General features: G+C 52.5%; 4 protein-coding genes across 4 annotated transcripts; 3 read left to right on the forward strand and 1 right to left on the reverse strand.

The window, feature by feature from the left end:
- Positions 1-255: 255 nt before the first annotated feature.
- On the forward strand, positions 256-2481 carry BKA58DRAFT_66370 (uncharacterized protein). Its single transcript, XM_046175686.1, has 2 exons — positions 256-1142; positions 1190-2481. The coding sequence occupies exons 1-2, from the start codon at positions 701-703 to the stop codon at positions 2266-2268; spliced, it is 1521 nt and encodes a 506-aa protein (XP_046020325.1). The 5' UTR covers positions 256-700; the 3' UTR covers positions 2269-2481.
- BKA58DRAFT_450321 (uncharacterized protein) lies at positions 2478-4290 on the forward strand (the record flags this gene model as incomplete). Its single annotated transcript, XM_046174349.1, has 2 exons — positions 2478-3164; positions 3204-4290. Coding segments are annotated over 2 exons (1674 nt in total), but the record flags the coding sequence as incomplete, so codon positions are not given.
- Positions 4291-4576: 286 nt separating this feature from the next.
- Positions 4577-6645, forward strand: BKA58DRAFT_473670 (uncharacterized protein; the record flags this gene model as incomplete). Its single annotated transcript, XM_046175321.1, has 1 exon — positions 4577-6645. One exon carries the CDS (start codon positions 4577-4579, stop codon positions 6350-6352), a length of 1776 nt encoding a protein of 591 aa, XP_046020327.1. The 3' UTR covers positions 6353-6645.
- BKA58DRAFT_348362 (P-loop containing nucleoside triphosphate hydrolase protein) lies at positions 6646-13842 on the reverse strand (the record flags this gene model as incomplete). Its single annotated transcript, XM_046168471.1, has 2 exons — positions 6646-8459; positions 8512-13842. 2 exons carry the CDS (start codon positions 13840-13842, stop codon positions 6786-6788), a joined length of 7005 nt encoding a protein of 2334 aa, XP_046020328.1. The 3' UTR covers positions 6646-6785.
- Between the last annotated feature and the right edge of the window lie 69 nt (positions 13843-13911).

Consider the following 13911-nt stretch of genomic DNA (forward strand, 5'->3'; position numbering starts at 1 on the left):
ATATGAGGAACTTGGTACGGCTCCGTCGAGCTCAAGCGGGTTGGAGTACGCACTCTCCGCCTTCTTAATGGCTCCTTGGTCGATTGACCCCGCTCATAGTCACGATCACTTGAGTGTTATAGCTTCATCCCACATGACGAAGCTACACTTTTACGTCGATTCTGCCCATGAGGGTCCTCGATGATGAAGGCGGTCAGTGGGACTGCGGCCCGTTGATTCAGCCTGCCTATTAACCTGCTAGGCGGCAGCGCGGAAGTCATCTTGGGCGCAAGGTGATGCTTAGAGGAGTGGGATGGCGGGGTATTGGCTATGTTCACGCGGCCGTTTCCCGCGCGACTCTGGGGCTTCCGTCTAGCAAGTCGCGCCGAAGAGGTTGTTCCTCATCGCCTCATTCGCGAATCTAAGAGCTGATGACGGTCTAAGATGGAGTCGTCGGGAACGATGCTCTACATGTAGTGGTAGTGACGAGGATGGTGGATTGGGAGAGCTCAAAGACGGCGCTATACCCAGTTGAGAAGAGCTTCCGAATGTACAGTATCTTTCCTCGACGCCTTGAACTTCACTACACTGTCGGAACTACACTGAAGGCTGGTGCAACCTCGGCGCAAGCAGCAGTATATAATGGGTGGCTTCTGGGGATGAGAAAGCCATGATACTGTATCGAATAGCAGTCGAATAATTCCCACAAGAAACCTCCGCGATGCTCTCCGCGCTTCGAACCATCCGATCTCCGACGAGACGCGCCGCGACACAACTGCGCACCGCCGCGACACAAGCCCAGAAGCGTGCAGGCGACATATCCGACGCTTTCGCATCGCTCTCAGGACAGGAGTTCACGCCTTTGACGCCCGAATATGCGGACCTCAAGAGCCGTCTGATCCGTGGACACGAAGCCGAAGTACGAGAGTCTTGGGAACGCCTTCTTCGGGATCTCCGCGAGGAGATTCCGCTGATTGTTGAGCGCGGTAGTCAGGTCATTCCTGAGATTGATTTCAAGGATATCGATAATGCGCCCGAGTCTTTCAGCAGTGAGCTGCGGAAGAGAGGTGTCGCTGTCATCCGGAATGTAGTACCAGAGCAGGAGGCGCTGCAGTGGAAGGAGGACCTGAGAGAGTATATTCGCCAGAATCCTCAGACAAAGGGTATGTCTGCGCATCTTGGCAAACTACAATGACTGACCATCTTGCAGCCTTCCCCGCCGACAACCCTCAAGTCTTCGAACTATACTGGTCGCGCACCCAACTCCTCGCCCGCGGTAATCCGAACCTCCTCAAGACGCAATCCTTCCTCATGTCCTACTGGCACAGCCTCAACCCACACATCCCGCTCTCCACAAAACACCCCATAAGCTACGCCGACCGCCTGCGCATGCGCCTCCCCGGCGACGCCAAATTCGCCCTAGGACCACACGTCGATGGCGGCAGCGTAGAACGCTGGGACGAAGAAGGTTACGGGTTAGGAAAAGTCTACGACTCGGTATGGAAGGGAAGATGGGAAGAATTTGACCCCTGGGAAGCCAGCTGTCGTCTGCCCGTCATTTCGGACCTGCACCAAGGCGTAGGCGCATGCAGCGCATTCCGCATGTTCCAAGGCTGGCTCTCGCTCTCCAACACCGGACCCTTCGAAGGCACACTCCTAGTCAACCCACTGCTAGCAAAAGCAACAGCATACTACCTCCTCCGCCCTTTCTTCAGCCCCAAACGCGGCGTCGAGCCCAGCGCGCAAACAACCTCCTCATCCATCACAAACTCCGCCGATTTCCTCGCATCAGATAACTGGGAAATGGACGCGACGCAAAACGCCTGGGTCCACGGCGCAACACCCGGTCGCGGCCAGGAACTGTCACATTTACTACACCCCCATCTCAACTTGCAGAAATCCATGATCCACATGCCCACCGTCCGTCCCGGCGACTACGTAGCCTGGCACTGCGATACCATCCACAGCGTCGACAAGACGCACGCCGGTACCTCGGATTCCAGTGTCCTTTACATCCCTGCTTGTCCCATGACGGAGGATAACGCCAATTACCTTGTTCGTCAGCGCGAGAACTTTCTCGCTGGCACACCCAGCCCGGATTTCGGTGGCGGTGTGGGGGAGAGCGAACATGTTGGAAGGGTCAAGGCGGAGGATATGGAGGTGTTGGTAGGCGAGGAGGGGAGGAGAGGGATGGGGTTGCTGGAGTGGGATAGTGATGCGCAAGGGTTGGGGCCGGGGGAGAGGGTTATTCTGGATCGAGCGAATAAGATTTTGGGGTTTTATGATTAGGAGATTTGAGAAATGGGAAGGTACGATATCTTCTTAATGGCGTCAATTTCATCATTAGCCCGTGCGCTCTTTCCATGCTCAGTCTGGTAGCCTGGTTTGTCTCCAGCGCGCTTGCCTAGAAAATGTAGCAATCGACCTGTCAGATCAAGCACCGCTCGACCGTATCGATACCACTTGTACTACCGCGACCAATTCATTGATATCGGTAGCTGTTCAAGCGCGAAGATCCAGTCCTGCTTCATAACGCGGACGCTTACCATGCGTCACATCCTTTCCGTGGGGCCCTCGAGGATTACTACAGCGAGTACGAAGCTGGGATTGGGAAAGACGAGGGTTTCCGACATGAATTTCACGAGGGACTCGCTCTGCTATCGTCTTGCCGCCAGATACACGACGAAGCTTCTGGGGTCCTATACTGCGGAAACATGTTCATTTTCTCAAGACTGCTAGAAGAAGAGGATTGTGACGATTTGAACGGCGATGAAGAATACTTCCAGGTCAACTACGCGGGGAAGTGGCTGAAAGAAATCGGATCGCAATTCAACCGCCTCAAGAAGGTCGTCATTGATGTAGATGCGAAGTGTTGTGAAGGTTTATGTGGGCACAGCGACGATATCGAATTGCTGCCTCTACTACACCTTATGTGGAAATACCCGGACTTCCTCAAGATAATCTCGTCCGGAAGCATTGGCGGAGCACTATATACGCACGAGCCTACGATTGGAGCGGCCGATAGAGATAGACAACAGTGGATCGATAGAGCGCGCATTCTCAATAACTTGCTCACTGCTTTCGCAGTACATGATGCCCTCGACATACGCAAGTATGCGTTCTCTAGCCATCTCATGAGTGAGGTCAGAATACTCACATGTCCGATGGGGAAAGTAAGGGGTTCTGTGGGCATGAAGAAAGGAAATGGGACATAATTGAGGAAGCTCCTCGTATCAGACGAAGGCAAAACCTTTCAATGGAAGCCGCGGAAGAAGTGCCGCCCGTTCCGAAACCTAGCAGTGGACACACGAGAACGGATAGCAGGATTGATACTGCGCCACCCAGACGAAATCATAATCGACTTGAACACACATACCGTACGCGGTCTTGACTTTGGTATCGCTCGAACAGGCCTAGTTCTCCGGCGCACCATAGGGAAGCTTGTATCACGTCTGAGCCAAATCAGCATCAAGATGACCAGCAAGAAGCCCGTTACAGATTTTGACGGCTTCAAAAAGCTAGAAGATCTCCTCCTTAAGAAACTCAATCATTGTGCGGTTCTAGGAGCGATGTTAAGTTCCTGGCCAGAGTCCAATACACAGACCCTCATACTGGAAATGGCTTGCGCCGAGGTGACCGCCCTCAGCGCTGTCCGTATCGACATCAAAGACTTGATGATTTTACTATGCGACGGATACTCTCGCCATGACTCCACTATCCGCATAACGCTCACTCCGCCTTCCCACATTGGAGCACCGCAACAAAGCACGACTGTCTCGACAGAGACGCTACTGCGACAGACGTTCTTGCTCCTATCTGACTACATAATTCAAGCTGAAGAGGAACTATCTGAGTCCCTTGATATCACCACCGTGAAAGCTCTTCTTGGAGAACTGGACCCCTTCCCTGATCTCTGGATAGACGGCTACGGCAACTTTCTCCACGCCTCAACTGCCAATATGGACGCTCCGTTAGAGTTTGCCTACGGTGAGCTCGGCATCAAGGAGTTAGGCGTCTTTGGATACAGCAGAGCTACTAATATGGATTGGATGTATGAAGCGTTTACTTCCAACGGGGCAGATGATGACATTACGTGGGACCATGTTATCCGCGTGTGGCGAAGTCTGAGGATGAAATTCCGTTGGGATTGGAATATCAGGACTGTGCCGCCGGGGTTGATGAAGTTAACGTCCGACATTGGGTGGAGATAGTGGCAGCATGGAAGGAAGTGGTCAGCGGGATGACTACGGATTTCTATGGATGCGATGTCTTGTATCCTTGTATATACCATAATGGGAATTAAAAGTTGGCTCGCTACCTGTATGAGTATACGCATGCAGGACTATGACGTAATTTCTTTGTTACGTTTCGTGAGACCAAACTTGGTAGAGTGATTGATAGATTAGCCGAGTCCTCATAGCCGCTTCTTTAGACCGTTGAGAACAAAGGAAAGCAGGTATGAGCTCATAGTTTTGCTGCTCTAAGGATCGCGTGACTCCTTGCAGAAGGCCAGTCTTTAACTTCAAAGTTGCGCCTTCCATTAGCACCACGCGTGCTTGCGTCTTTGCACTTATCCAGTCACTTTTCACACCAAAAGATGGAGTCTTGCTACGTATTCCGTACCTGGGCTGGAGAAGCCCTCACTATCGCCTGCGCGATCGGCTTAGTAGCCTCAATCGCAGGTATTCTAGCAGTGTACGACGGCAAGCCCGTACCGGACTGGCGTGGCGATCTCAATCTCAACGCTCTCATCGCGCTTCTATCAACAATTTTGCGAGCTCTACTGGTCGCCACCGTCGCGCAGATCATATCGCAGAGGAAATGGGACTGGTTCAGTGTCACGAGTGCCCGGCCGTTGTCAGATATCCAGCGATTCGACTACGGTAGCCGCGGGGCTTATGGGGCGTTGCTTCTCATCCCAACTGTTTTTCTCAAGGACTTCGTAACACTTGCTGCCGCTGTCGTGTTACTGCTGTCGTTCCTGGTCGGGCCTTTTGCTCAGCAGGCTAATGGCGCGGCGCCATGCTCGTTTCCTAGCGCTACACTCAACGCATCGCTTCCTTTCGCACATCGGGTACCCAGGAGTGGCGGCTACATCCCCTTTACAGGTGGCGCAGAAGGCGGTCCTACACCAGACCTTGTTGCCGCAATCTTGTCCAGTGTGGTGTTGCCCGACGGCATCGAGAACAAGATTCGCACAAGTTGCCCCACGGAAAATTGTACTTTCAGTGAACTGGGTCCCAGAGCAGAGCTGGATAAGGCCTTCTTCGACTCTAGTCAAAGCACACATTCGACGGTTGGAGTGTGCAACATGTGCATGAATGTGGCGTCTTTGGTGACGAGCGAAACCACGAACCTGAGTGATTACACGCTTCACTCTCTGCCCAGCGGATTGAACCTATCAGTAGGAACTGGACATTTTGAAGTCGCCACGATGAAACCGACTCCAGACCTCACTTGGATGGGAACTCTGCTGACGGACAGCGTCAGAGAGGCATCCAGATGGGCATATGTCAACGCAACTCTCCTCAACATCCGGAGTAATCCCGTCACTGCATCAGTGTGCAGCCTATATCCATGTACGCGTACATACAAAAGCATGATCAAAGACAACGAGCTCCACGAGTGGGAGGCCCCGTCAGAAGCCATGCGCATCCAGATTGCCGGAGCTCACCACGAAGAACTAGACCTTCCCGATTACAGGAACAGCCTTTCCAACTGGGAATACGAATATACAACAAGAAAAGAGCCCTGTCCGGTAGGACCATGGACGCTATACAAAGGAGGTTTCATTCCTGAAGGCACTGCGACAGCGGAATTGCAGCTTTTTGACTTCACGCACGAAAGATATACGTTTGAGAACATGACTTGGCCTGAACAATGTATATACCGGCAACCTGCCAGTTTCGTCAAAGCAATCGCCATGGTCATGAACGACGATATATTCGATGGCTACTGCCAATCGTACAAAACCCTCGACTGCTCCAAGAACTGCAAGACGAGCGAGTTTTGTCAACTGGAAAGCCCGTCTAACCTGGCTCACATAGGCGTTAATGCCGTACTACGACCGCTGGTAGAACACGAAGGCAGCTCGACCCATTCCAACGTCACAAAGCTTTTCGATGCCGTAGCGAGTGCCATGACGAACCGGTTCCGTTTCCAGTACGGCAGCGCGACGGCACGGGATTTCAGCTACGGCGCGCATGACCCGCCTTTGGACTTGGTGTATGGGTTAGCATGGGAGTCAAAAGTGTGCGTGGAAATGCGCATGAAATGGCTTTTGTTTCCCATGTGCCTCACCCTCGCCACATCCATTCTCTCTGTCTGGGTCAATTTTACGAGTTGGAAACGGCGGCATAGCGTACCTATCTGAAAGACAGTATCCTGCCGCTAGTCTTCTGCGGCCAGAGCATTAAACCGCAAGACGACACATCGTTGTCTCCTCAGAAGTTTGGCAGAGAGGCGGGTGCAGATAGGAGAGATGGGCTTATGGAAGCGAGTAAGATGGCTGCTGCTAGTCGCGATATCATGATTACTTTCCAGTGGCCCGAAAGCCCGCAGACGGAAAGATTTGAGGACAAGCGTGGTCAGGGTGCGAGTTCGACTGCGGCTTTGTCGAAAGAATGTAGTGTTCCAAGCGTTCCACTGAGGAGAATGGATATTTGGGGTAATATCGTGGTGAATGGGCGTAGGAATAATTTATGAGGAACGAGTTTTTTTCGTATTGCTTCCAGTTATCGAAGAAAGACATGAAATGTGCGAACAAATTTCCCTATTGCCGTCTACAAGCAGCCCATCCTCTCTCTTCAGCGACAAAACGCGTCAACGTCGGCGTCAGACAGCGTATGACTTCCACCCGCACATCTATACCCGGTATTCTGCTTGATCCACATAAACCCCATCGGACACAGCCCCATAATCTTCAACTTCTTCTGCCTCTCCATCTCCTTCTGTCGCGCCTTCTCAGGAGCAGCCATCTCCTCGTCGCGGCGTCGCCTCTCCAGTTCCGCTGCGATACGCGCTTGTTCACGGAGTCGTCGCTCCTCCTCATCGGCAGCTGCCTTCTCGGCACGGATGAACTCTTTGATCTGCTCCTCATATTGGCGTTTTTGTTCTTGGAGTTCGCGATATTCACGTTCTTTGGCCACCATGGCGTGCTTGTCGCGCTCGAGCTGCTCCCATACTTCGTCGGAAACGCCTGCGTCGCGCTTGGCTTTGAAGATAAAAGCGAGAGGATCTTCTGGCTCTGTTGCGGGCTCAGCTTTCTTTTCCGTTGGCTTCTTGTTGTCTTTTGGCTTTCCCTCGTTGGCTACGGCTGTTGCTTGTGGGGGTGCGGTATTTGTCGCGGTGTTTGAGCCTTGTGTACTTGGTGGCGATGGATTTTGCGTCTGTGGTGGTGGCATGGGGCGGTTAGGCATTGCCTTTCCTGACCGACTCGTGCCTGCCGCGGCATGCCGCCGTGAACGTTCGTTTATCATGTCTTCCATAGTACGAACAACAATGGGTTCTGTAAGTACAAGGCTAGTGATGGGTGGCACGGCCGTAGAGATGAGTGCTTGAAACATGCTCTCAGCCAGCGATTTGACGTCGCGAGCGTTGCCCCAGGACTCTAGGACTGATAACCTGCCAAAGAGGTCCAGTAGCTGTTGCTGTAGTTGCGACGACGGCGGATCGATAATCGAGAGATCGAGTGGCGCTTTATTCTTCTTCTGCAGATCTGAGAGCACTTTGACAAGAAGCTTCAGACATGTTTCTGGGTCAATGTGCTTGAACATGACTGTCTCGGGAAAGCGACTGGTAAGTCCAGGGTTCATGCTCATCAGTCGGTCAATGTCCTTGTCGTAGCCAGCCAAAATGACGACGAGCTTCTGCGCATACTTGGGTTTGGTGAGGCAGTCGACTATCTCGTCCATTGCTTCGGTCGCGAAATGGCCTTCCGCAAGACGATAGGCTTCGTCGATGAAGAGAACTTTGCCCAGGGCTTTCTCCATGAGCTTCTGAACCTTCGGCCCAGTATGCCCAACGTACTGGCCGATCAAGTCGGTAGCGGAACATTCCTCCACCTTCGCCTGGCTGAGGAAGCCCATGTCGTAGAATATCTTACCCATCTTTGCAGCCGTAGTAGTCTTGCCGGTACCTGGCGGACCCTTGAAGAGAAAGTTGAAAGGTATCTGCTCTCGAGGGTCCATTCCAAGAGCCTTCATGTTGGCGGCCGTGGTTTGGTAACCCTGGAACTGCTTGATCAGTTCCTCGCATCCTACGACATCTTGGAATAGAGCCGAAACTTCGGTGGCCGCACGAGTACCGCGGTCGAAATCAGGATCAAAGTCGATGGCTTCGAACGTGCCAAATTGCTTGACTTTGCCTGAGGATATGTGCTTCTGATGTAACGCCTTCGCGCGATCCAGGAGAATATCGACCTCGCCTGCGTTGCCGAAGTTTGGGCGGTTGCGCGCGCGTTGAATGACCTCCATGGCGACCTAGAAGGAAAAGCGTTAGCGAGAATGTACAATGATTGATATCCGCCTTTACCTTCTTGGCTTGGTCTTTCGCGTCAAACCCAATTCCTTTGAGCTTGAAGTTAAAGATCTGACGAATCTCAGCGTCATTGAAGTCCTCGAACACAAACGCAGATTCCAGTGGGAACCGCCTTGCAAGGCCGGGATTGACATCTCGAAACATGTCCTCCATCTGATCCTTGTAGCCTAGCAGCAACACGCAACGATCTTCGCCTGCGGTGCTCTGAACTTCGGCAACGATCGTGTCAATGACTGCGGCTTTGAAAGGGTCACCGCCGTTTGGACCGCTGGCTTTAGCTAGCATGTAAGCCTCATCGATGATGAGAACTTTACCGATGCTAGAAGCCAGGATGGCTTTGGTGTTGGCTTCTGAGCCTCCTATGACGTTCCCGACGAAGTCTGATGGGTTTTTTACGATGACCTCGCCAAGGGAAAGAAGCCCAATGTCAGCCAGAACGCGACCGTAGAGTTTGGCTACGGTGGTCTTTCCAGTTCCTGGGGAACCGACGAAGCAACGGTTCAGCGAATACTGTATGATGGGCTTCTCCCTCAGTTCGAGCTGGTAGTTGGTCTGTATCCCGTCCAGAAGCACGCGTACCGACTCTTTCACTGAGGCCAAGCCGGTAAGCTTCTGCAGCTTTGACCAAGCCGCATTATTCTTGAGCACTGACGAAGGCTCTGGACCTATCAGATCCTCCTTGGTAAGAAGGTAGTCATCCGGTAGCGTGCCAGCCTTTCTTGCTTTACGCAGACGCTTGGCTTGTCGCTCGGTAATCTGGGCGATCTTGTTCTGAACTTCGCGGGCGTTACCGAAGCCATCGCGGCCGCGACCACGACCAATGCGCCGCGCAACAATACGTACGTAAAGGCCTTTCATGCCGTCTTCAATCTTCATGCGCCCGGAATATTTCTTGTCAATGTATTGGCAGAAGATCTGTTGTAGCTCGCGGTCTTCGTAGTCATGGAACTCCATTCGAATTGGTATGCGGCTTGGGATGCCAGGATTGTGGGAGAAGAAGGCTTCCATCTGCTTGTGGTAGCCGGCGAGAACAAAGACGACTTTGCCAGTCAAATTCTCCATTTCAGCAAGCAGGTAGTCGAGCACCGCTTTGCCGCCGGGACTGTTTCCAGATACCAATTGATACGCTTCATCGATGAAGAAGACACCACCTCCTGCTTGGAGGATGTCGTCGATATGGGTTTTGCAAGCGGACACACCATCGTTTGCAAGAGCTGATCCAGAGCTCTCAATGAAATGGCCACCAGGCAAAGCTCCTACCTCAACTAGAAACTTAGCGTAGTGCCTGGCCACAGTCGTCTTTCCTGTTCCAGGATTGCCTAGCAGGGCAGCACCGAAACGCTCTCCCTTAAGCGATACGTTCTGACGTACAACCGTATCAACTTTGGCTTTGATCGCGAGGAACTGCTGCTTGACGGACTCGAGCCCTATCATGGGTACCAGAGAGTCGAGAGCTTCGTTTTCTGCACCCTCGAATCTCTTCTGCCATTCCCAGTCATCTCTAGCTTCGCTTTCATCCCAACCAGGCTGATCCTGACCCGAATCTGACGATGTAGCCTCGTCATTGGTCGTGGTATCGTCCCGGTGATCAGTTGTTGTACTTGGCGCTGCTTTCTCGCCTTGTTGTTCCTGAGTGTCGGCTGATGGTGTCGGCGTAGTCTTAGATGTCGAAGATGCTGGAACTGGAACCTGAACTTTTCTTGAGCCCTTGACCCTCTCCTGTAGGTTGCGAAGATCCTGCTTCTTTTGCTCGAGCGCTTGTTGGCGGTCTCTCCCCTCGGCCTGCTCTTTCAGAAGGCGCTTCTGGTGCTCCATCTCTTCCTCAATCTCGACTAGTCGAGCGGCATATGCGCGTTGTTTGGCGTCTCGTTGCTCGTCTAGCTCGTGGTCGCGTTGACGCTTCTTCTCTCTGGCTCGCACTTCGGCTTCACATTTCCGACAGTGCGCTGCCGCCTTGTCATGGCATTTTCGAGTCGTCTTATGCTTGCTAGGGCATGTTGAGGAGATAATGACATTGCAATCCATACGTGAATGGTCTTGCAACTGATGGCATCGATGGGGACAAGCATGCACACCGCAGTTGAGTAGTTTGCCACATGGCTCAGAGCAGCCACCGTCTGGACATACTGTCTCGAATTGTTCTTTCTCAGTTAGAAGCGCGGTCTTTTCGGGATGCTGCTCGCATTTTACGGGAAAGCCGTCGTAGACGTGACCATCTCGCTTCAGCTGGTCCATAAGCGGTACCCATACCTCCTTGCCTTTGCGACTCTTCATGAAAGTGTCTGCATTGCCGACCATGATCAAGGCGTTTCGCGCTCGTGATAGCAACACGTTGACTCGCTGAGGAGACGACATGAAACCGATATCCCCAGCATCGTTACTGCGTGTGAGACATGCGATTACGATATCGCTCTCTTCACCTTGATAATTGTCGATAGTTGAAATTCGAAGCTTGCGTTTGGAGATGTTCGCGCTAGCCGGTGTCATCAGACCCGCTTTGATGAGCTCGTGGGAATCTAGATCGTTTAAAATGGGATCATTGTTCTCAGACAAAGTGTTCATCAACAGGTATAGTTGACCCAGGTAAGGTGTCAGTACCACAATGTCTTCCGTGCCGTAGCCCTGCTGACCAAGGTATCGCACGCATTTCAGCACCATCTCAGCCTCGTACAAGTTTTCCTTGCTGGACTTGGCGCCACCATCGCGGCTATCGGCGATCTTAACCGCATTGAGCTCAGGGCGCGAATGTGACACGAATATAACATTGCTTTGAAGACCACGTAAGTTCGGTCGACCCTGAGTCTTCTCAGCGTCTTCCAATTCCGGGTAAGTGAGCGATCGGACGAGGGACGAGATCTCAGGACGCATACGATGCTGCTTGCTGAGGGTGGTATGTGGAACTCCGCTGAGCACGAGACGTTCGAACAAGGAGACATTGAGATCGTAACCATCTCCTTTCTCTACAGTCAAGGCATAGTTGTTGACTTTTGGCCGCAGCTGTTTGTGGTCGCCGATCAGAATGAGCTGCTTCGTGGTTGGAGTTAGAGCTGTAAGCACATGACTCTCCAGGATCTCTCCAGCTTCTTCCACCAGAACAATGCCTGGTGAGGCCTTGCGAATCTCGTCGGTGTACATAGCAGCTGCGGTTGTAGTACACCCTATGATGCGTCTCTGACTGAGGACGTGGAAGTTCTTCTCGCGGAATAATCGATCGATCTGGGCACGACACTTGTTGTACTTGTTGGCAAGCGTACTTATTTCGGTGACACGCTCTTCGAGGATCGTCTTGTTCCACTGCGCCTGAAGTCCATGACGGATCTGTGGCGGAACGTTCCAAACGTGTGGATATGTTTGCATCGCATGACCGAGGAAGATGCCAGCGTCTTCTCCTTTGACCCATCTCCTGACTAGGTAGTACTTGTCGATGCGTTTATTCTTTTTCCCCATGACTGTCATACCGTCTTTACTGTCGGGCACAACGAACGCATCGAAGTATTCTGAATCATCAGAGAACTCTAGGTAGTCGAGGAGCATCTGCTCATTGAGCCGCATAGATACAAAGGATGTCATCCTCCTGACTAGTGCGTCATGGTAAGATTCCGCTTCTGACTTTTGCTCTTGAATCATGGTCCACGTTTGTCCCGTCATCTTGTAGTTGTTTGGTTGTTCTCTGATGGTCAGTGCGCGAGTGCTGGCATTCGACTTTGACCCCAGCCGCACGATCGAACTAGCAGGAATGCCGGCCTTCTGGATGTCTTCCAGGAATTGATCGAGAGCATGATTTGTGTAAGTGAGAATGAGCATCGTCTCATTGGTACGATCGTGCAATATCTTTGCGATGAGTGCTCCGATGAAACTTTTGCCAGTACCTGGCGGGCCTTGGATCAGACTGACTCTCTTCATTAGCCCAGTCAGCAGTGACTCTGCTTGGGCCTGGTCGAGCTTGATTGGATGAGTGCTTCCGATGATGTCTTGGAGGTCCTCTTCCCAGTGGTCGCGAATGGCGTTGACAGTCTTTGTCGGTTGGATGCCGGACGGGGTTTCCGCGGAGTCTGGCGTAAGACTGAGAAGTTGGTCTTCCAGTGGCAGTTCAGTCAGGGTCTGAAGACATTTCAGGACAGGCTCATACGCAAATACAGCAGTATCTACTTGCACAAAGCAAAGATCCGATTGGAGCTTGCATGCCATCAGCACTTTGCCAAACGAGCTGGCGTCGGCCACTCGCAGCACGACAACAGCAGGTTGCTTCGCAAGGAGATCTTCGTCACGGTCCACAGTTGCAAATGCAACAATATTGCCGTTGCTAATGAGACAGCCAAGTGACTGATGCTTCAGGACGTTCTTGTTGTCGGTGAGGAACTTCTTGCGGTTCGCGGCCTTGACGCTGCGCAGCTGAGGAACATCGTCCGGACAAAACAGCTGCAGCGAGCAAGGTTTGCGTTTCGTCTCCGTTCCACAGTCGATACCGGCATACTTCAGATGCTCGAGAACCACTTTGCGTCGTCCTTTCTTCTGACCACTAGCAATATGAAAGTCGTTACGTAGCTCGCCGAGAAGATCCTCGCGGAGCAAGCGAAATTGGTTGTCAACATGTGTAAGACCGCGGCTCTCTGGGCTGACAGATACGATGGAGTCAGCGCGTCTGTAAAACGGATGCTCGGAAGATGCGAACTCGTCTGGCGTCGGTAAGAGCTTAATCTTGTGGATTTGCGCGAAGTCGTTGTCGTGTCGCCCACCTGGGCCATCGACAGTCTGGTCGGATGTGCTGTCAAGGACATGCTTGATCTTATGCCCAATGTTGCGGATATCTAGCGAATCTGAACTGATGAAGGACTCGTTCTTCGTGACGCGCTCTGCGACGTCTCGCACATCTGGAATGTCCTCAGAGCGACTGTACAGTAGCTCGAGCAGCAGCCATGCGAACGCGCGAGTGCCATCGCTGGAAAGCACGTGACCATCATGCGCGTTCACGAAGGTGTTCCAGAACGTAGGAGGTTGGACGATCTGTTCCAAGACGCGCTGTAGAAACTGGCCGCCGTAGAGTTGCTTGACAGATGGCTGGGCCAGATGATTGATGACGGCGGTTGCCCAGCCGTTAAGGAACGCGCTATCCCCGGTGGTGCGGAAGGCAACGCCGACGGCCGCTAGCCCTGCCGAAGACGCGATCAGACACTCAACACACTTCGACGCGTCTTCCTGAGAACACAACGCCTCCAGAAACCGATTACTGTCACCCGCCGTCTTGATCTCGCGATGGCCATGGATGGTAGCGTTAAAGAGCTTCGTCAGCCCTGCGGCACGCTTCGCGGCATCTTGGTCCGCCATGTATGAGGTTTGTATCGTATAAAGTATCAACTGTTGAGAAAAGGTTTATCAAGACAAGCTGATATCTGC

Source organism: Alternaria rosae (genome assembly GCF_020736505.1).
Source record: "Alternaria rosae strain MPI-PUGE-AT-0040 chromosome Unknown BKA58scaffold_13, whole genome shotgun sequence".
Taxonomy (NCBI): Eukaryota; Fungi; Ascomycota; class Dothideomycetes; order Pleosporales; family Pleosporaceae; genus Alternaria; species Alternaria rosae.

Coding starts and splice junctions, on each gene's coding strand:
- BKA58DRAFT_66370 (XM_046175686.1), top strand. CDS start 701: ATGCTCTCCGCGCTTCGAACCATCCGATCTCCGACGAGACGCGCCGCG. Junction 1,143..1,189: donor CCAGAATCCTCAGACAAAGG/GTATGTCTGCGC, acceptor ACCATCTTGCAG/CCTTCCCCGCCGACAACCCT.